The 20,758-nt window shown below is 47.6% G+C and overlaps 1 protein-coding gene across 2 annotated transcripts in view; it reads right to left on the bottom strand.

Moving 5' to 3' along the window:
- The window catches only part of DEK (DEK proto-oncogene), a 166,893-nt gene that overhangs the window by 120,551 nt on the left and 25,584 nt on the right, over nucleotides 1-20,758 (bottom strand). For both annotated transcript variants that reach the window (XM_030211616.1, XM_030211608.1), the window contains exon 2: nucleotides 3,577-3,748. In XM_030211616.1, coding sequence (XP_030067476.1) covers nucleotides 3,577-3,739 — 163 coding nt within the window. In that variant the 5' untranslated portion in view covers nucleotides 3,740-3,748. The remainder of the gene's footprint in view (nucleotides 1-3,576; nucleotides 3,749-20,758) is intronic.

The raw sequence follows: 20,758 nt of genomic DNA, 5'->3' as shown, positions 1-20,758 counted from the left end.
GCCGCCGAACGCCGTTTCCTGCATCGGGAACAGCGTTGTACCGCCTCCGATGCCATTGCCCGTCCCTGAACAGGAAGCCAGCAGGACTTACCCCGGACCATGAAAGTGCAGAAACTGACAGCTGAGCCGAAGAAAAAAACCTCTCCGACTCCACTTCGAGGCAGGCTCAGACAAGCAGGCAACAGAAAACAGGACTCGGACAGCAGTAACACAAACCTGCTCTCAGCAAAAACACACTTCCCTGTGCTTCTCTGTTTCTCTTTTAAACAAATTCTATGGTTCTCTCTTATTTTTTTTTTAGTGAGGAGGCAGAAACAAACAGGGAAGGAAAGGAACAGCAAAAGCCTGTTCCGAGGGAATTTGAGGTGCAGCAGGGACCCAGCAACTGCATATGCTGCCAAAGGGGACACCACCAGTCCGCCACCCCTGGCTCAAACTGGCCACCGGCCCAAGAGCACCCTCAGAGGCCTTGGGCCCACGAGCTGAAGAAAAAGCCGTCCACCACCTGCTGAGATAGAGACATACTAACTGAGGAAGGAGCTGGCTGTCTGACATCACTGCCTTTAGTTTGTTTCTCTCTATCTCCACCTGCTGGTAGGCGGACAACCACTAGTTCCTGGATTCATCTGTGGCAAGTGACAAGGAACTGAGGTTCCATGGTTACCATGGAGACCAGTGCCTCTGAAAATAATGATATGTAATTTTTCCAGAAACATGGAGCCAACAGCACTAAGCCTGACTAAACTCCTTTCTAAAGCTGCTGAAAAAAAGGAATTCCTGTACTGTCAATATAAATAGAGTTCTGGTAAGAAAAAGAAAGTTCTACAAAAGAAGTGAGGAAAACTTTCAGAGTGTTAAAGTAACTGCCCTCTGTGACAAAACTGAGGGGACTCAAAGTTCTCTAAATGAAAGGTATCTAACAATATGAGAACGCTAAATAGGCACTTTCAGAGGACCTAACACAAGGTGCAGCGCCCTAATGCTGTTCACTGGCTCCCACACTAGGAACAGCATTTAACCAGCTCTGGAACTATAAATTATGTGGCGAGTTAAGATTATACTTATAGTTCCAGAGTTGGTTAAATCCTAGTGTATAGTAAAATCTTAACTCACCACAGACAGCGTGGCCTTTTGGTGACTGCTGCCACTAACGAATCCATTTTAGGCAAACATAGCTTTTCCAGCTTAGGCATGGAAATGGGGTAAAGACATGACATAGCCACTGCCAATTGAAGGACAATTTATGGGGTGACCCACTGAGTAAAAATGACTTCCTGCATAGCCTCATGCACTGGAAAATACTGAAGCAGTCTTCTAGTACTTACCATTTCAAGACTAGCAGATTAAGAACCTTTTGTGCCTTAGGTATAAAGGAAGGCAACTCCTCCTTATAAAACACCCACACTGCGGTGGAATTAACAGATTCCTCTGTAAATAGCTCCCCCTCCTCCAACTCTTCCTGCATCTGTGCAGAAAGGGGCTGCCCTGAAATGAGTCCCTCAGAATGACAGGGAGACAGGGGAGCAATCCTACTTCTGAGCTGGAGTGCGAACATCTCCTCTTCAGGGGCAGGGTCCATCAGTGGAGACTGAGGCAGGGAACAAGCAAGAAATCTACAAAGGCTGGAGCAGCAAAATGAACATTGGGGGGGGGGGGGGGGGGGGGGAGGCCAGACGACCCCCAGCACTGGAGAAACCCCCACAGCGGCTGACATAAGGACCTCTGAAGCAGTGCCGGGTAAAGAAGCCATTGGCAGTGCTGCTCCTGAATCACGCTGCTGTATAAAAGGCTGCCAGACCACATCTCGCCCCATGAGGATAATGAGCCCACATCTCTCCCACATGGGAAATTAGCGTGGCCTCCCAGAACACGGCCCCCTTTATCAGAGGAGAGACTACACAGCCATCCAGACACTGTCCCAATGCTGCTCTCTGTTACCACAGTGGGAGCAGCTTTTAACAACTTCAGCAGCTATTGCAAAGGAAAACAGATGGTATTAAAAGTTAGCTGTGAGAAGACATGGGGTCCAGCTTCTTAAGAAGCATTGCGCAAAGCAGGAGCTCACTGTTGGGCGTGGGCACACTCAGTAGTCTCAGCACAGACCACAGCTAAGTACTAGTTTCTTAAAACTTTATAAAATGAAATAAAAGTTAAGATCCTAACACAGTTAACAGAATGAGGTTTTTCTGACTGATGAGGATACTCGCAAGCGTATATACTGTATGATCGAGTTTAAAGTATACGCTTAGCAACACGGTCGGCTGTACTACGAGATTAGATTCAGCTGGAACAGTGTCTGAAGTCTTTTCCTCAAAATCAACAATAGTTTTCAGTGGAGCATTTTACTTGCCTAAGGTGAATTCTAAAGACAAAACAAAAGTAAAACCACAACTGACCCAAAGGTGAAAGAAAATGTAAACATACACTCAACCTGGGAGAACCAGCCTTTGGGAGTCCTGCCTGTCAAACTCAGGCCTGCTGGAAGCACACTCACATCCACTTTATTACCAAGCCCTTTATACTGGCCCAAACCAGTATCTCTCCTGCACCCAAGGCTGTGGGCTTTAAAGAATTATGCCCCAATTTTTTTTTTTAGTGAGGAAGAATGGAGGAAGGGCTGGAGAGGGGGAGAAGAGTGGCGGAGGGACCTGGGGTGACCAGGTGCACCCCCCTAAAGGTGGCACCGCTCAGCCACACACCCCAAAGCTCAACTGAACTGAGAGACCGAGAACAGGAGCCACCATCAGATGAGACGAGGAGCTTGTGAGAGACCATCCATCTGCCTGCTGGAAATAGAGAATACAAACTGACCAAGAAGCATTCCATCCTATAAGACACTGCAGTTCAGCGCTCTCTATCTCTACCTGCTGGTAGATGGTCACAACCCACAAGTCTCTGGATTCATCTGCTGCTCACGCTAAGAAATTCTGATTAACTGGTACAAATTTCACAGACGTAGAACATGTAATGGCAGAGTTATTAAGACCTAAAAGATGCCCAAATTTTCAGTCAACAGTTTTGTTCGGTTTCATGGGGGGGGGGGGGGGGGGGGGGGGGGGGTATCAGTACCTGAAGTACTTATAGACCACAGAATATAAAAACTGATGACATGTTGTGGATTGCGGATGCTGGGTATATGTACTCTATCTGCTATTATGTATTCTCTTTGTTATTTTTGCCTGTTTTGTGCGTTTTGTCATCAATAAAAATTGTTGAACTATAAAGTATATTGTATTGAATTTGTGATGTATTTGATATTGTTGCAACATGCACTGAACTGTAAGAACAAACACGTAATTCAATTATTTTTTTTGTTCTGAGGTTTACAAGCGACGTACTTACTCTTAGAAAACAGCAAAATATTACTCTTCTATTCAAACTTTACTTTTAATGCAGATTTCACTTGAGACAAACACTATAGCTTAGCACGTGCTAATGGACATCAGCACATGCTAAATGCTGCGCATATATATATATATCTATGGACCACGTGGCAGTTAGCACATGCTAATATCTATTAGCATACGCTAAGCTTTAGTAAAAGGTTCCCATGTTATTAAAAAAAACTACACATACCTTTTTCTTCTTCCTCTTCTTCCTCCTCCTCTTCTTCTTCCTCCTCTTCCTCCTTTGTCTCTTCTTTGCTTTCAATTTCCTCCTTACTTTCCTCAAAAGACTGATTATCCTTATTTGATTGCTCTTCAACCACAGTATCGTCTTCTGGTTCAGGAGAAGACATGGTTATGATCTAAGAAATACAAAATGAGAATTTTTAGCACAGATGTAGATTTATTTTAAATCAGAATAGTGGTCAAAGAGACATAACTGAATAATAAGTGAAAAATCCATAGACAGAGTGGGGAGGTTCCATACTTTCATCCTTTGCATATTAGGTCTCATGAGTGAAACCTACGGAAAGCTTGAAATACTAGTCAAGCACAGCGAAGGTAACAAATAAGTGAACAGTAGATGATGTTCAATGTATTGAAGTTTTACTGTAACATCCAAGACTCGACACGAGTCTTGTTTCAACCTAAAGAAGCCTTCCTCAGGAGTCTAAAAGTACATATATACAAAAAAATAAATCAATAAAAACATGTGGGGTACAAATGCAGCAAATAAATAAAACAATTAGTAAATGTAAATTTGACAGTATAGATAAAAAAGAAATCTTAATATAAATGAATAAAGAAATGAAAAAAGTGTAAATGACAGCTGTAAAACATAAGCTTCTAAGGTATCATTATGCAAAATTAATACCTATTGTTAAGAGATAACTAAACCCAATGTAAATAAAGAAAAAACATTTTAAATAATGAAATACAACCATACAACATATATAATAATGTTATTATACAGAATGTGGTGAAAATTTTACCTTCTATAATAATGTTATTATACAGAATGTGGTGAAAATGTTACCTTCTATTAGATGTATGGAATTCTTAACTAGCTTCTGTGAAACATATATGTTGTCTTATACCTAAAAAAAAAAAAAAGCCTTAAAAGAGAAAAAATTGTAACTGAACCATAGGGGGCACCATTTTAATTCTGGTAAATGAATAGCATTAGATATATCAACCTAAATTTAATGAAGAATATTTTAATACAAAAAAAGTTACAAAACTGAGGTTTTTTACTAAGGCGCACTAGCTTTATGTGTCCGGTGGATAATTAATGTGTAAAAAGTGTTTAACACGAGAACTATAAAAAAAAAAGGAATATATATAAAAAGGAAAAATGAATTCTTACCTGATAACTTTCTTTCCATTAGTCCCAAAATCTCAAAAGCCCTAACAATCAGGGAGGGAAGCTCTTCCCTGAGAAAAAGGCGGACAGCCGTCGCATCATCCCCCTCCTCAGAGGGCAGAGTGACCATCTGCCAAATCCAAAGATACTGAGGGAGAGCCCAGCGACAAAACTGGGCCATCTGTGTCAGATAGCTCCTCGGGATCCAAAATCTCCACCTGGGGATACTTTGGCAGGAAAGACTGAGAGGCTGCAGTAAGAGGCTGCTGAGGAAGAGACAGGGCTGCCTGAAGAGAAGCTCCTGACTTCTTCAAAAGAAAGGCATTGTGCATTAATAAAACAAAATCCGGGGAAAAAGGAACTGCAAGGGACTCCCCTGCTCCCTGTACATTGCTTCCCTCCATCAGAGTCTGTGCCACAGAAGCGTGCTGCGCCTCTTGTCTATCAACCACTACATGTGGAGCGGGTCGTGCCTGAGAGGAAAAAATGGCACTCGCCAACATGCGCTGCACTAACTGCCCCGAGGAAACCGCCAAAACTATCCCCTGCGCTTCCGACTCACCAGAAGCCTGAGGGGAACCCCCGCCAGCCTGAACACCCGCTGCAGGCGGATGGCGGCAGGATAAACTCCCCCAATGCTGCTCTCCGGCCCTCACACCGGGAGCAGCACTTAACCGCCTCAGAAGGCACCGACATGGTGATAAGTAAAGAGAGGCAAAAGGAAATACTGTTAATATAATTAAACAATAAAGGAATCCCTGCCTTTATCTCTTAAAAACATATACTCACACATTTTACTGTGTGAGTAAAATTGAACTATTGTTAGTCAAAGACTTATTGATGTAAAAAAGGTACTTGCTATAAAAAAGAAATTTTTTATAGCAAGTACCTTTTTTACATCAATAAGAAATTGTTGATAAAACAAGAGAAGAAGCCACTGAGTTAAACTTGCTTGTCGTTTAACATATACAGTCAATGAACACATATTGATGAACTACAGTGGATATTAACAGAATGTAATGGCCATGTCTTGCTACTAATTCTCTATGGTCAGTAATGAACATCTAAATTCTGAGTATGGGCTAAAACTCTTGGGAAATGAAAACCAGACATCCCTAAAAAAAACATAAAATAAATATAACATGGTGTGTATTGTAGACACAATCAAATACAATAAAATAAAATAAAAAAAGAATTAAAATGAATTAAAAATAAAATTTAAATGTAAATAAGGTGAAATTAGGTCCTACCTGCTAATTTGCTTTCCTTTAGTCCCTCCAGAGTGGACCAGCTGAAACCGATGGGTTGTGTACACCTTCCAGCAGGTGAAGACGGGAAAATTAGGTTCTTACCTTGGTAATTTTCTTTCCTTAAGTCATAACAGATGAATCCATTACGAGTGGGTTGTGTCCATCAACTAGCAGGGAGAGATAGAGAGCACTGAAAAACCATAGTGCTTCATGGCCAGCTAGCTCCATCTGCCTCTTCAGTATTTGAAGCTTCCAAAGCAGTGTTACACCGCAAAGCATAACAACATGAACTTTCCTCACGGCGGATGAACGCCCCAGAACAGGAGCAACAATTCAAAGGAGGGATGAACTCAACCTCCTGTAACAGAACAGAAATCCTATAGACTGTTTTCCAACTTCTCCCAATGAGGGAACATATCTACAGGAAAAACTGAACATAAAATTAACATAATGAACCACTGAGGGAGGGCTCATGGATTCATCTGCTATGACTAAAGGAAAGAAAATTACCAAAGTAAGAACCTAATGTTGGGCAAAAGAGAGCTTAGAAGCCCATGTCGCTGCACTGCATATCTCTTGAAGAGAGAGAGTGCTCCAGTTTCAGCCTAGGAAGAGGACATCGCTTTAGTGGAATGTGCCTTAAAGGCTTCAGGCGGATGCCGGCCAGACAGCAAATATGCTGAAAAAATAGTTTTTACTACTACTACTACTTAACATTTCTAGAGCGCTACTAGGGTTACGCAGCGCTTTACAGATTAACAAAAAGGACAGTCTCTGCTCCAAGGAGCTTACAATCAAAGGAGCTTCTTTGAGCCAACGGGCTATAGAGGGCCTTAGACGCTGGAGACCCTCTGCGCGGACCTGATAATAGAACAAAAAGATGGTCAGAGGTCCTGAAGGCATTTGACACACACAGATATTGCAACAGAGCCCTTCGCACATCCAGAAGGTGCAACTGCCCAAATGATTCTGGAAATTCCTCTTTGGAAAAGGAAGGCAGGAAAATAGGCTAGTTTAGGTGAAACGCTGAAACCACCTTAGGCATTAGGGATGGCACCATATGTACCATAACTCCGGACTCTGAGAATTGCAGAAATGGGTCTCGACAGGACAGCACCTGGAGCTCAGATACCCGTCTCGCCGACGTAATGGCCACCAAAAAGACCGTTTTTAAGGTCACATCCTTCTCCGAAGCTCGCCAAAGCAGCTTGAAGGGTGAACACTGAAGGGCCTTTAAAACTAACCCAGGTTCCAGGCCGGAGAGGGAGCCCGCACGTGAGGATGGAGCCGAAGCACCCCTCTGAGAAACCATGCCACATCCGGGCAAGCAGCCAGAGAGAGGCCAGCGACCTTCCCTCAAAAACATGCTAAGGCTGCCACTTGAACACGCAGGGAATTATAGGCCAAGCCTTTTTGTAAACCATCCTGCAAAACGTCAAGTATTTGCAAGACAGAAGCCTGCATGGGTGTGATCACTTTAGAAGCACACCAAGCCTCAAATTGGCACAAATTCCTGGCATAAGCCACGCAAGTGGAATGCTTGCGGGCCTGTAGGAGAGTGGAAATGACTTTACTGGAATAACCCTTGTCTCTCAATTGCGCCCTCTCAATAGCCATGCCGTAAGACCAAAGCGGCAGGCGTCCTCCATGGTTACCAGCCCCTGTGACAACAGATTCGATACCAGAGGTAAAGGCAAGGGAGCCTCCACCAGCAACCGCTGAAGGTCCGCATACCACGGCCTCCTGGGCCAATCCGGGGCAATGAGAACCACCTCTCCTTGATGTAGCCAAATCCGCAGGAGAACTCGCCCTTTCAAGGGCCATGGAGGGAACACATACAGGAGTCCCTGAGGCCAGGGTTGAGCCAAGGCATCCAACCCCGCCGAGCGAGGATCTCTCCGCCTGCCGTAAAGCACGGGACTTTGGCATTTGCGCTTGAGGCCATAAGATCCGCTACAGGCGTCCCCCATTTGGCACAGATCTGCAGGAATACTTCATCTGCAAGTTCCCATTCCGCTGGGTTGATTTGATTCCTGCTTAATCAGCTTGCATGTTGCTCTGACCTGCAATGTGAGCTGCTGACAGAAACTGCAGATGTAACTCGGCCCAGTGGCATATCTGAGCGGCCTCTGCGGCCAGTGCTTGACACTTAGTGCCGCCTTGTCGATTTATGTAGGCCACTGCTGTCGTACGTAGGCCGACAGAACTCTGACAGCCAAACCTTCCAGGGTCAATTGAAAGGCCAGAAGCGCCTGAAATATCACTTTCAACTCCAAGCGATTGATGGACCACGTCGACTCCTCGGGTGTCCAGAGACCCTGGGCATGCCTTCCCCGGCAATGTGCACCCCAGCTCTTCAGGCTGGCATCTGTTACCACCAGGCACCAATCGGGGAGCACTAGTGGCATTCCTCGCCACAGCATGCTGTCTGAGAGCCACCACTCCATACTGAGCCGAGCCACGTGAGTCTGCATTGATAATCTTGAGATATTGGAGACCATCGTTGAAGCAGGGAACACTGCAGAGGTCTCAGGTGCGCTCTCGCCCATGGCACCTCTTCTAAGGTGGCTGTCATCGACCCCAACAGCTGGACAATGTCCCAAGCTCGTGGGTGAGGCATCCTCAGGCGCAGACAGACCTGGTTCTGAAGCTTGCACCGCCTTTGCTCGGGTAGGTATAATACCCCGAGGCTGTGTCGAACCGGACTCCCAAATATTCTAGAGATTGAGAGGGGGTCAGGTGATTTTTGGCTAAATTGACTATCCAGCCCAGAGATTGCAGCACTGAGACCACTCTGGCTGTAACATGATGACTCTCTTCTACAGAGTCCGCTCTGATGAGCCAGTTGTCTAGGTACGGGTGAACCCGGATATCCTCTCACCTGAGAAAGGCAGCTACTACCACCATTACCTTTGAAAAGGTTCGGGGAGTTGTGGCGAGGCCAAAAGGCAAGGCCCGAAACTGGAAATGTTTTCCCATCACTGCAGAAACCTCTGGTGCGGGGGCCAAATTGGTATGTGCAAGTAAGCTTCTTTCAGGTCCAGAGACGTGAGAAACTCTCCTGGCTGTACCGCCGCAATGACGGAGCACAGGGTTTCCATGTGAAAATGCCGCACTCTCAGAGACTTGTTGAATGCCGCACTCTCAGAGACTTGTTGACTTCTGTTAAGTCTAGGATTGGCCGAAAAGACCCTCCTTTTCGCAGCACCACAAAGTAAATGGAGTAACGGCCAGAGCAGAGTTCGGCGGGAGGCACCGTGCACACCGCCCCTAAGTGAATCAAGCCTTGTAAGGTCTCCTCTACCATTGCCCGTTTGGCGGCAGAACCGCATCGGGACTCCACAAACACGTCTTATCGGGGCATTGAATTCTAATCTGTAGCCATCTCTGATCAGGTCCAAGACCCACTGATTTGAGGAAATCTTGGCCCACTCCTCGTGAAAGAGGGAAAGTCGTCCTCCTATAACAGGGAGCGAGGAGAGGGCCGGCGCACCATCATTGAGAGGGTCGCCCTTGAACTCCAGGCTTTGAGCCAGCTGCTGCGGAACACTTGTCCAAGCAAAATGAGTTCCTCTGCTGAAAACGGGCACGAGAAGTGAACCCAGCAGAAGGCCCGGGCAGTATCTTTGAGCTTCTCTGAAGCGAGGTCTGTAAGAGGAGGGAACCGCCTGACCCTTGGAGGAAGGCCGCGGCCTGTCCTCGGATAAGCGCTGGGGTTTAGCATCCCCCAGGCCTTTAACAATGTTCTCCAACTCCTCACCAAATAGAAGGCCTCGAAAGGGTAACTTCACCAACCTTTGCTTAGAGGCCATGTCAGCTGCCCAATGCCGTAGCCACAACAGGCGGCGAGCCGCCACCGCCATCTGTTTATCCGAAGCTCTGACCAGATCATAAAGAGCGTCAGCCAAGAAAGACAAGGCCGACTCCATCTGCGGTGCCACCTCCGCAAGGGGCTCCGCTCCATCTCCGGGCTGTTCCACTGCCTGTTGTAACCAAGCAAGGCAGGCTCAGGCAGCATAACAGCTGCATGCAGACGCCCGTAAGGATAGGCCTGAAATCTCAAAGGACCGCTTTATAGCTGATTCAAGGCGTCGGTCCTGCATGTCCTTCAGGGCAACTCCTCCTTCAACTGGGAGGGTAGTTCTCTTTGTCACAGCTGTGACTAGGGCATCCACTTTAGGCACAGCTAGGCGCACCAAATTCTCCTCACTTAGAGGGTATAATTGCCCCATAGCCTGGCAACTTTCAAAGGCCCCTCGGGGTCAGCCCAATGAGCTGAAATAAGCTCTTGGATGGAGTCATGCAAAGGAAAGGCTCAAGCAGGCTTCTTAGTACTTGTCATCCTCGGATTAGCAGAGGAGAGCTCAGCACTCGCAGGATCTTCAATAGAGAGGGCCTGCAGTGCATTAGAAATCAGCGCTGGCAACTCATCCCGGTGGAAAATCCTCACCGCGGAAAGATCATCCGGATCCAGTGGCAATCCTGCAACTTCCTCTGGCTCTCCAGACCACGAGGGCCTGCCAGACCCCTGAGACTCCTCACATCCCAACCACGGGGGATGGGGGGGGGGGTGCGCCACTCTCTGAAGGGGAATCCACCCTTCTGCGCTTGTACTGCGGCCATCTGTCAGGGGAAAACGCACCTGACGGTAATTCAAGGCCGGGTTCTACTGGAGGGGACACAGGCAGCCGGGCCGATTGAGACCCCTGCGGGAGAGCTCTTTTTAACACAAATGCTTTATGCAGCAGCAAAACAAATTCAGGGGAGAATGGCTCACCCTGGCCTCCCGGTTCCAGTCAGAGGGCAATGGCTCTCATATTGGCCTCCATCCGAGGCTCCCCTCCAGGCTCACACCCCTCCACCTCAGCGGGGGTCGCGCCATGCTGTTCCAAAATGTCGCCCGCTGCCAGCTCCACGGAGTGGGAAGAAACCTTGCTCGCCATGCTTGGGCCGGCTCTGACGTCAAAAGAGCATGATTTACAGAGCCCTGCTGCTGATCTGCGCTTGCCACAACGGGAACAGCGCTTTACAACCTCCGCAGCCATCGCCGAAAATGGCGGGAAATTCAAAATGGCGGATTCACGCCAAAATCGCCCCGAACGCGGGCCCTCCCCGGAGGAGCTACCAAATGCTCTTACCTCCTCGGATTGAGTCCACAGAGCTCCGATCTGCAGCACAATCAAAAGATAGCCTCTTTCCTGATATCGCTGCGCTTCCAGCGCGTCGCAACTTTTTTTTTTTTTTTTTAACGCTGTGAGGAAAGTTAGAGGCAACAATGCAAGAGGCAAATTTTTTCCACTCCGGAGGATCAGTAGCGTGGGAAAGGCAGTGAGAGGGCAAACCTATGTGCCTGCATCCACAGCGTGGGCAAAGACAGGAACAGGGCTTGCCAATGTGTCTTTAAAGTGGGCACCACCAGCCACAACACCCCTGCTACAACTGGCAACAGCACAGGAGCCACCCCAGGCAGATTTTCTGAAGGAGCTGAATAAGCTGCGACCACCCTGCTGTGGAGATAGAGAATACTGAAGAGGCAGATGGAGCTAGCTCGCCATGAGGCACTATGGTTTTTCAGTGCTCTCTATCTCCCCCTGCTGGCTGATGGACATAACCCACTCGTAATGGATTCATCTGCTTGATGACAAGGAATGGGTTTTTTTTTGTTTTTACGTTTGTGGCATGCGCAGAGCAGCTAGCATAACTCTTGGCTGCTCTGCGCATGCTTTACGGGCCGATTACCGACGTTTTTAACGAAGGGTTAGTGAATGCAAGTGAGCTGCAACGAACAGCTCATTTGCATTCCCTATCCCTTTGTGCATAGCCATTCCGTACCGATTCGTTATGAAATTCGGTATGGAACGGCTCTAACGAAGACTTTTGTGCATCTTGGCCTGAGAAAAATGATTCTTGAGAGAGCCAATCAGAGCCCAGTCCAGCCCTCTCAACTCTCAGTATATCAGTAACAAAGCAGAAGAAAGAACAGTCTGTGCTCTGCTGGATTATACAGCCACTCATACACCAAAAGGCAGAAGCATGCTAGCTTATGACCAACACAGTAAGACAAGAAGATAACTTTTTTTTCTGAATGCCCCCCCCCCCTAAAAAAAAAAAAGAGCAAAGGAACAAAAAACAACAAGCTGCATAGAAGGGGGGGGGGGGGGTGCTGGGCTAGTCCGGAGAGACTAAAAGAAAAGCAAATTAGCAGGTAGGACCTAATTTCACCTTCCTTAGCGTCCCTCTGGACCGGCCCAGCTGAAACTGATGGAAAGTAATAAAGCAATCAATTAAGGGAGGGGCCCTAATAGTCCTGCTGTCAACACCTGCTCACTGAAAATCACATCCCAACAAGCCTGAACATCCACTCTGTAATGTTTAACAAAAGAATGGAGAGAGGACCGCATGGCCGCCTTGCAAGTGTCCTCAGGGGCAACTAAAGAAAACTCAGTCCAAGAAGTCGCCAGGTGGAGTGAGCTCAAATACCTCCCGGAATAGCTCTGTTGCACAGAATGTAAGCGGAAAAAATAATCTCCTTAATCCATCTCGCCAGCGTAGCTTTAGAAGCCGTGAACCCTCTATGAGCACCACGTAAGAGGACAAACAGGCAATCTGACAGACGAAAGTCATCGGTCCTCCGTACATATTCTTTCAACACCCGGCAAAAGTTGTAGGCAGGCAGCAACAGAGGGGTACAAAGCTGCCCTACTGCCGCACGAAGCGGGAGGGAGCGCCGGCAGAATTTAAGTCTCAATCCAGCCCCGTAAAACGGAGGGGAGAGGAATGCAGCAGCTCACTGTAACACAAATTCGTCTCAACTCTTGAAGAATCCATTGAAAAACTTGAACACGAAGTCCTCCTGAACCGGAACTGAAGACTAAACTTGAACCTGAAATGCAACCAGAATATAAGCAATACAGATATCTGGGAGGGGCTATGGATTGATCAGCTATGATTAATGGAAAGAAAATTATCAGGTATGATACATAATTTTACCTTCCATATCATCATGCTGATCAATCCATAGACTGGTGGGATGTACCGAAGCAGTACTCACCCAGGGCGGGACATAGAAATCCCTGACCGCAACACTGAAGCTCCAAACCGGGCCTCCGCCCGAGCAGCCACAGTCAAGAGGTAATGCCTGGAGAAGGTATGGGCCGATGCCCAAGTTGCCGCCTTGCAAATCTCTTCCAAGGAGACGGACCCGGCCTCTGCCATCGAGGCCGCCTGAGCTCTAGTGGAGTGAGCCTTCAGCTGGATAGGCGGCACCTTCCCCGCGGCCACATAAGCCGCTGCAGTGGCTTCCTTGACCCATCTTGCCGCTGTAGGCTTAGCAGCCTGCAGACCCTTACGAGGACCTGCAAACAGGACAAACAGATGATCCGACTTCCGGAAATCATTGGTCACTTCCAAGTATCTGATGATGACTCGTCTCACATCCAGATATTTGAGAGCAGAGTATTCCTCTGGGTAGCCCTCCCTACGAAAGGAAGGGAGACAGAGCTGCTGATTCACATGGAAGCGAGAAACAATCTTGGGCAGGAAGGAAGGCACTGTGCGAATAGACACTCCTGCCTCAGTGAACTGCAGAAAGGGCTCTCGACATGAGAGTGCCTGGAGCTCGGAAACTCTTCTGGCTGAAGTGATAGCCACCAAAAAGACTGCTTTCAACGTCAGGTCTTTCAGAGATGCCCTTGACAAGGGTTCAAAAGGCGGCTTCTGCAAGGCTGAGAGCCTGATCAAGTCCGCATACCAGGGACATCTGGGCCAGTCCGGACCCACCAGGATTATCCGGCCCGGATGCTTTGCCACCCGGTCTAGCACCCTGCCCAACATGGGCCAGGGCGGGAACACATAGAGAAGCTCCTGTGTCGGTCACTGTTGGAGAAGAGCATCTACTCCCAGGGATCGAGGGTCCCGTCCTCTGCTGAAAAAGCGCAGCACTTGGCAATTGGCCGATGACGCCATCAGATCTAGGCTCGGCTGGCCCCAGCGCTTCGTGATGTCCAAGAACGCCTGAGCAGATAGCTGCCACTCTCCGGGATCCAAGGTATGGCGACTGAGAAAGTCCGCCTTGACATTCATGACTCCGGCAATGTGGGCCGCTGACAGCTGTTCCAGGTTCGCTTCCGCCCACTGGCATAGATTCATGGCCTCCTTGGCTAGAGGGGCGCTCTTGGTACCTCCCTGGCGGTTGACATAGGCCACAGCCGTGGCATTGTCCGACAGGACCCGTACTGGCTTCAACGCCAGTACCGGGATGAACTCCAAAAGCGCCAACCGAATGGCTCTGAGTTCCAGGAGGTTGATAGACCACTTTGCCTCTGCAGGAGACCAGAGCCCCTGCGCTGTCCTTCCCAAGCAGTGGGCTCCCCAGCCCGACAAAGAGGCGTCCGTCGTGACGACAATCCACTCCGGGGTCACCAGAGGCATTCCTGCAGATAACTTGTCTGTCTGCAGCCACCAGCTCAGCGCCTTGCGCACTGCTGGGTCCAAGGGAAGGCGCACAGCATAATCCTCCGACACCGGAGTCCAGCGCTGCAGCAGAGAGTGTTGTAGTGGTCTCATATGAGCCCTGGCCCAGGGCACTACTTCCATCGTGGCCGTCATAGAGCCCAACAGCTGCACATAGTCCCAAGCCCGAAGAGGAGAGGCTACTAGGAACTGGTCCACCTGAGCCTGAAGTTTGACAATCCGATTGTCTGGCAGGAACACTCTGCCCACTTGGGTGTCGAATCGAACTCCCAGATACTCCAGGGACTGAGTCGGGCGCAGCTGGCTCTTCTCCCAGTTGATGATCCACCCCAGGGAGCTCAAAAGAGCAATCACCCGGTCCACAGCTTTGCCGCACTCTGCATAAGAGGGGGCTCGGATCAATCAGTCGTCCAGATAAGGATGGACTTGTACTCCTTCCTTTCGCAGGAAGGCCGCGATGACCACCATTACTTTGGAGAAGGTCCGCGGAGCAGTAGCCAACCCGAAAGGGAGGGCTCTGAACTGGAAGTGTCGGCCCAGGACTGCAAAACGCAAAAAGCGTTGATGAGGAGGCCAGATGGGAATATGCAGGTACGCTTCCTTGATGTCCAAGGAAGCCAAGAACTCCCCTGCCTTCACTGCCGCTATAACAGAGCGGAGAGTCTCCATGCGAAAGTGCCGCACTTTCAAGGCCCGATTGACCCCTTTGAGGTCGAGGATAGGCCGGACAGAACCTCCTTTTCTTTGGTACCACAAAGTAAATGGAGTAACGTCCCTTGCCAATCTGATTTTCTGGCACCGGAACGACCGCACCCAGGCGTATCAGGTTGTCCAAGGTCTGCTGCACTGCCACAGCTTTGACCGGAGACTTGCAGGGAGAGAGTACAAACCCGTCTCTTAAGGGTCGGCAGAACTCTAGCTTGTAGCCGTCTCTGATGACTTCCAGAACCCAAGCGTCTGAAGTTACCCTGGTCCACTCGCCCAGAAACGAGGACAGGCGTCCTCCAATCTGCACTGGGCCATGGACCAGGGCCCCGTCATTGGGTACGAGACCCTGGGGGAGGACCAGAGGGCGCACCTCCGGGACGGCGGTCTCTGCGAAAAGGAGTGCTGCTTGGGGGAGAAGTTCCTTTTGAAGGAAGAGGGGGCAGAGGAGCCCGCTTGCCCGGGCGGTACCGACGGGCTTCCTGAAGCCGTCCTCTGGAGTTACCAGGGCGAGCACCACTGGCCCGAGCCCTGACCTCTGGTAACCTCTTGCCCTTAGACGTGCCGAGATCGGTCACAATTTTGTCCAGCTCGAACCCAAAGAGCAGCTTGCCTTTAAAAGGCAACTTAGCCAGGCGGGACTTAGATGCGTGGTCAGCAGACCAATGCTTCAGCCAAAGCCACCGCCGCGCAGAGACTGTCTGAGCCATACCTTTAGCCGAGGCTCTCAAGACATCATACAGTAAGTCTGCCAAATAAGCCAGGCCCGATTCCAGGGCCGGCCAGTCAGCCCTCAAGGAAGGATCCTTGGGGGAAGCCCGCTGCACAATCGTCAGGCACGCCCTGGCCACATAGGAGCCGCAAACTGAGGCCTGCAAACTTAAGGCAGCCGCCTCGAAGGACGACCTTAAGGCCGCCTCCAATCTTCTGTCTTGGGCGTCCTATAGGGCCGTGCCACCTTCCACCGGCAACGCCGTTTTCTTAGTCACCGCAGTGATTAAAGAATCCACGGTAGGCCAAAGAAAGGTCTCCCGTTCACTTTCAGGCAAAGGATAGAGGCGGGACATAGCCCTAGCCACTTTAAGGCTCGCTTCCGGGACATCCCATTGAGCCGAAATTAAGGTGTGCATGGCATCATGCACGTGGAAGGTTCTAGGCGGGCGCTTCGTTCCCAGCATAATGGCGGAGCCAACAGGGGCTGAGGGAGAGATGTCCTCTGGAGAGGAAATCTTCAAAATGCTCATGGCCTGCACTAACAGGTTGGGCAAATCCTCTGAGCGAAAGATCCGTGCTGCAGAGGGGTCATCCGCTCCATCCGAGCGGGAATCCGTCTCCTCCAAGGAATCCCCAAAGGACGGTTGGGAGAACTCAGATACGCTGCCCTCATCTACATCAGAGGAAACAGAGTCTTCTAAGGCCTGGGAATCCACCCGAGGGCGTTTACTTCCGGGGGCCTCAACCCCTTTATCGGACAAGGGAGAAGGGGCAGCGTTTTGCATAAGAAAGGCCTGATGCAGCAGCAAAATAAACTCGGGGGAGAAACCCCCCAGACTGTGCACTTCAGCAGCCTGGGCCACAGCCCTAGACGCACCCTCAACCGGCGCTCGCAAGAGCGGGGGAGAAACATGCTGCGCATCCAAGATGGCGTCCGGCGCGACACTCCGCGAAGGAGCCGCGCGGGAAGAACGGCGCTTAACTTTAGCCGCTTTTCTGCCGTCGCCCAAATGAAGGGCGGCCATGGCATTAACGTCTCCCACCTCAAGGGCGGCCCAAGAAGAAGCCGTCCGAGCAGCGTGGCCGTCCAAGATGGCGGAGGCGAGCAGCGGGGGATGGGCGTTTATGGCGGGAAAAACCGCCGCACCCGAGGAAGAACCGGGACATTGACCGGCCTCCAAACTGACACCCAACAAGGGCGAATCAGACTTTAAAACCCCCGCATCCCCGCTAGACGCGCACACGCGGTCCGGGGAGCGATTCTTTGTGCCCTCGCCCTCCGACGCCATCAGCCACGTGGAGATCAATCGGGGAACCCCCTGCCCGCTACAAAAAGGTAAAATTACCTGCTTTCCGCTCTGAGCTGTAACGACCTGGTGTCCCAGTGAGTAGCTGCAATAAACGTTTAAATAAACGTCGAAATAAACGCCCTTAAGGACGTCTAAAATTTTTTTTTTTTTTTTAAACGGAGCCAGCGGGAGGGGGGAGAAAAGGAGGGACCTGGCTCCACCAGGTTTGCACTTGCTCAAGAAGAGCCCTCAACCCCAGGCACTCAACAAAAACCTAAAAATTAGGCTTGGAGGCCTAGCCAGAGCTGCTGCTGTGTGTGACCACCACCTGCTGAGATAGAGAACATACTGGGGAGTTTCCGGCAGCACATGACCACATATAGGGAGGCAAAAGGATTGCTCTCTATCTCCACCTGCTGGTAGATGGACACAACCCACCAGTCTATGGATTGATCAGCATGATGATATGGAAAAATGAGTTTTAGTTTATATGGTATATTGTGTATTTTATTGTTTCCTTCTTAGATGGTAATGAAATGTATTTAAAACTCTGTAAGAACACTCCTCGCTTGTTATCCTAATTACAATAACTGACTATAAATGAAGAGTTGTTCTAGGGGTGGGTGGGAAGACTAAACTAGATCCTGCAGTGTCTGCTAGAGGCTGTTAATGCTGTGGTACAAAGTTCAAGTTTTAAAACTAAGGGGAAAAGACTTTGGAGATTAGTTGATAAAATTTGCTTTTTTATATTTTTATTCTGCCTATCACTAACCTACAATTGCTCCTTTAAACCCCAATCTTTAAGTTTCCAAAGCACAAAGCAAAATAATGTTCACTTACCAGAGAAATGTCCTCTTCTCAGAAAGAAAGGTCAGTGGGATCTTTCCTCTGTTTTTGTAATAAGAATATCTAAAAATGGAATCTGTGACCTTTCCTCTGTTTTTGTAATAAGAATATCTAAAAATGAAATCTGTTTGTGATCAAATTGAATTTTGAAATATAAATTTGTATTGCAAATATTAAGCCACTCAGTGTCCAGACTCTGTGCCTCTCCGTCGTAAAAAGACATCATTAATATATCTTCTATAAAAATAACTTCTGATTTAAAGGGATGATCTTTCAAATATTTGTCCTCAAACTATGCCACATATAAATCTGCCACATCAGATGCCATGGCCGATCCCATGGCTACTCCTTTTATTTGTTGGTAAAATCTTTGAAATGTAAAATGATTACAAGTGCAATTGTGGCAAATGTAATAACTAAGAAATTCGTTATGTGGCAATGCATTCTTCTTCCTTTAAGTAACGCCTCTATTATCACTAATGCTTCTAACTTCAGTATGTTGGTGTATAATGTGTCAGTATCAAGAGTGACCTGTATAATACCATCCAAATCACCTTCAAATTCATCTAAAAGTGTAATAATGTGAGAGGAGTCTCTTACACATGATGGGGACATATCAGGGACATATGGTCGAAGAAAAAACAAATCTACAAACTGAGAAAGTAGCTCTAAGACTGAACCATTGCCTGAAACTATTACTACTACTACTAAACATTTCTAGAGTGCTACTAGGGTTACGCAGCGCTGTACAGTTTAACAAAAAAAGGACAGTCCCTGCTCAAAGGAGCAGACGGCCCCTGGTGGTTGTGTCACAGATTTATGAATCTTCTGTAGTGTGTAAATCGTTGGAATAACTGGATTTTGTACAAGAAAGTTTCTCTCTTTAGATGTAAGAAAACCTGCACCATGAGCTAGATAAATACTCTCACTGGTATCTTGTTGTAACTGTATTTATTTATTTTGGAGAGGCAGGACCAACAGTTAGCACACAGCACTGCGCATGCCATGTTTTGTTTGGCAGTTATTTTCAGAAGAACGGTGACAGCGATTGAAAGAATTTTGGTAGTCAGCTAGAAAATTACAGCTTGATAAGACCTATTGCAGTTCGATATTGGACATGAATACAATTCTAAACAAATTACATTTAAACCCTGATCCCTGAGGCAGGCGTTTTTTAACGCCGAAACACGGCCCGTGTCGGGTCACTTGTCAATAAAATACTCCTGTTGTTCCAGTCTTGAAGGCCCAGTGTTGCTTTTTTTGTTTTTGCATTTGTATCCCACATTTTCCCACCCATTTTAAGGCTTAATGTGGCTTACATTGTTCTGTCATATCGCCACTCCAGAGTAGAAGATACAATTGTAAATTACATAAAGAACAAGGGTGATGTGATGTAATTAAACAATCAGGTAATTAAAAACATATTAGAAATAACAGATAAAGCGATAATGCATTAAAGTTCATATGAAGGATCATTGTGGTATGCTCTGTTGAAGAGGTAAGTCTTTAGTGATGTCCGAAAGTTGATTAGGTCATGCATTTTTTCACGTCAAGTGGTAGTACATTCCAAAGCTGCGTGCCTATGTAGGAAAAGCTGGATGCATATGTTAATTTGTATTTTAGACGTTTACAACTGGGGAAGTGAAGATTCAGGAATGTGCGTGATGATATTTAAGTGTTCCTGGGTGGCAGGTCTATGAGGTTTGACGTGTACATCGGGGCATCTCCGTAAATGATTTTATGAACCAGGGTGCAAACCTTGAAAGTAATGCGTTCTTTGAATGGGAGCCAGTGAAGTTTTTCTCTTAAGGGTTTGGCACTTTTGTCGGGTCACCCTCCAAAGTAACAATATTCTTGATCAAATATCTGCTTTTGCACTTCATTTACGTAATCTTCTCTGCTTTGCATGACAACCCCTTCACCTTTATCTGCGGGTTTTATGACAATGTTGGTATTCTTAAATAAAGAGATCATTTCTTCATGTCCCATCTTGGTTAGATTCTAAGAACACTTTTTAGGTCTATTCTTTTCTATATCTTCTATGTCTTTGAGCACGTTGGCTGAAAGTGGAGATAATGGGGTCTAGTAATCCTGGTGAGACCCACTTAGAATTCTTCTTTAAAATGGACATATCTACTGTTTGTTCCTTTTCTGTGAAAAAATATACAATTTGTAACTTCCTAAAAAAACGGAAAAGGTCAACTCTGGTTTGGAAAGGATCGTACTGCAATGTGGGTACAAATGATAATCCTTTTTGCAATAATTTCACTTGAACATCTGTAAGATAGTGGCTCAAAAGACTGATCACAGGAATGTCTTCTTCAATACTTCCTTGACTGTATGTTACCACATTCTCTGTCTCTCCCTCTTGTTGGTAAAAAGGATCTGTGATCTTGGAATCTATCTTCCCGTGTATAGTAATTTTGGTTGTAGTTGGATTGAAGGCGGGTGCGGGAAGTGAATGGACGTGGTTGCTCTTGAACTTGTCTAAAAAAATCTGTCGTTCTTATGTTTTTAGATAGTAATGTTGGACTTGTTGGAGATGTAAATAATTCACCTGATTTACTGCAAATCCTTTTTTTTTTTTTTTGCTCCTATGGTCAAATGTACTAGTTTCAGCTTGTGTATTATCACCTTGATTTTGTATAGGTCTAAAATTAGAAAGAGCTTCTACACTGGAGTTAATATTATCATCTCCTTGGTTATGTGCAATATCATTGTGATGTTCTGGGT

The sequence above is a fragment of the Microcaecilia unicolor genome, chromosome 1, assembly GCF_901765095.1.
Source record: "Microcaecilia unicolor chromosome 1, aMicUni1.1, whole genome shotgun sequence".
In the NCBI taxonomy this organism is placed as follows: domain Eukaryota; kingdom Metazoa; phylum Chordata; class Amphibia; order Gymnophiona; family Siphonopidae; genus Microcaecilia; species Microcaecilia unicolor.
This window is presented reverse-complemented; position numbering and strand designations above follow the sequence as displayed.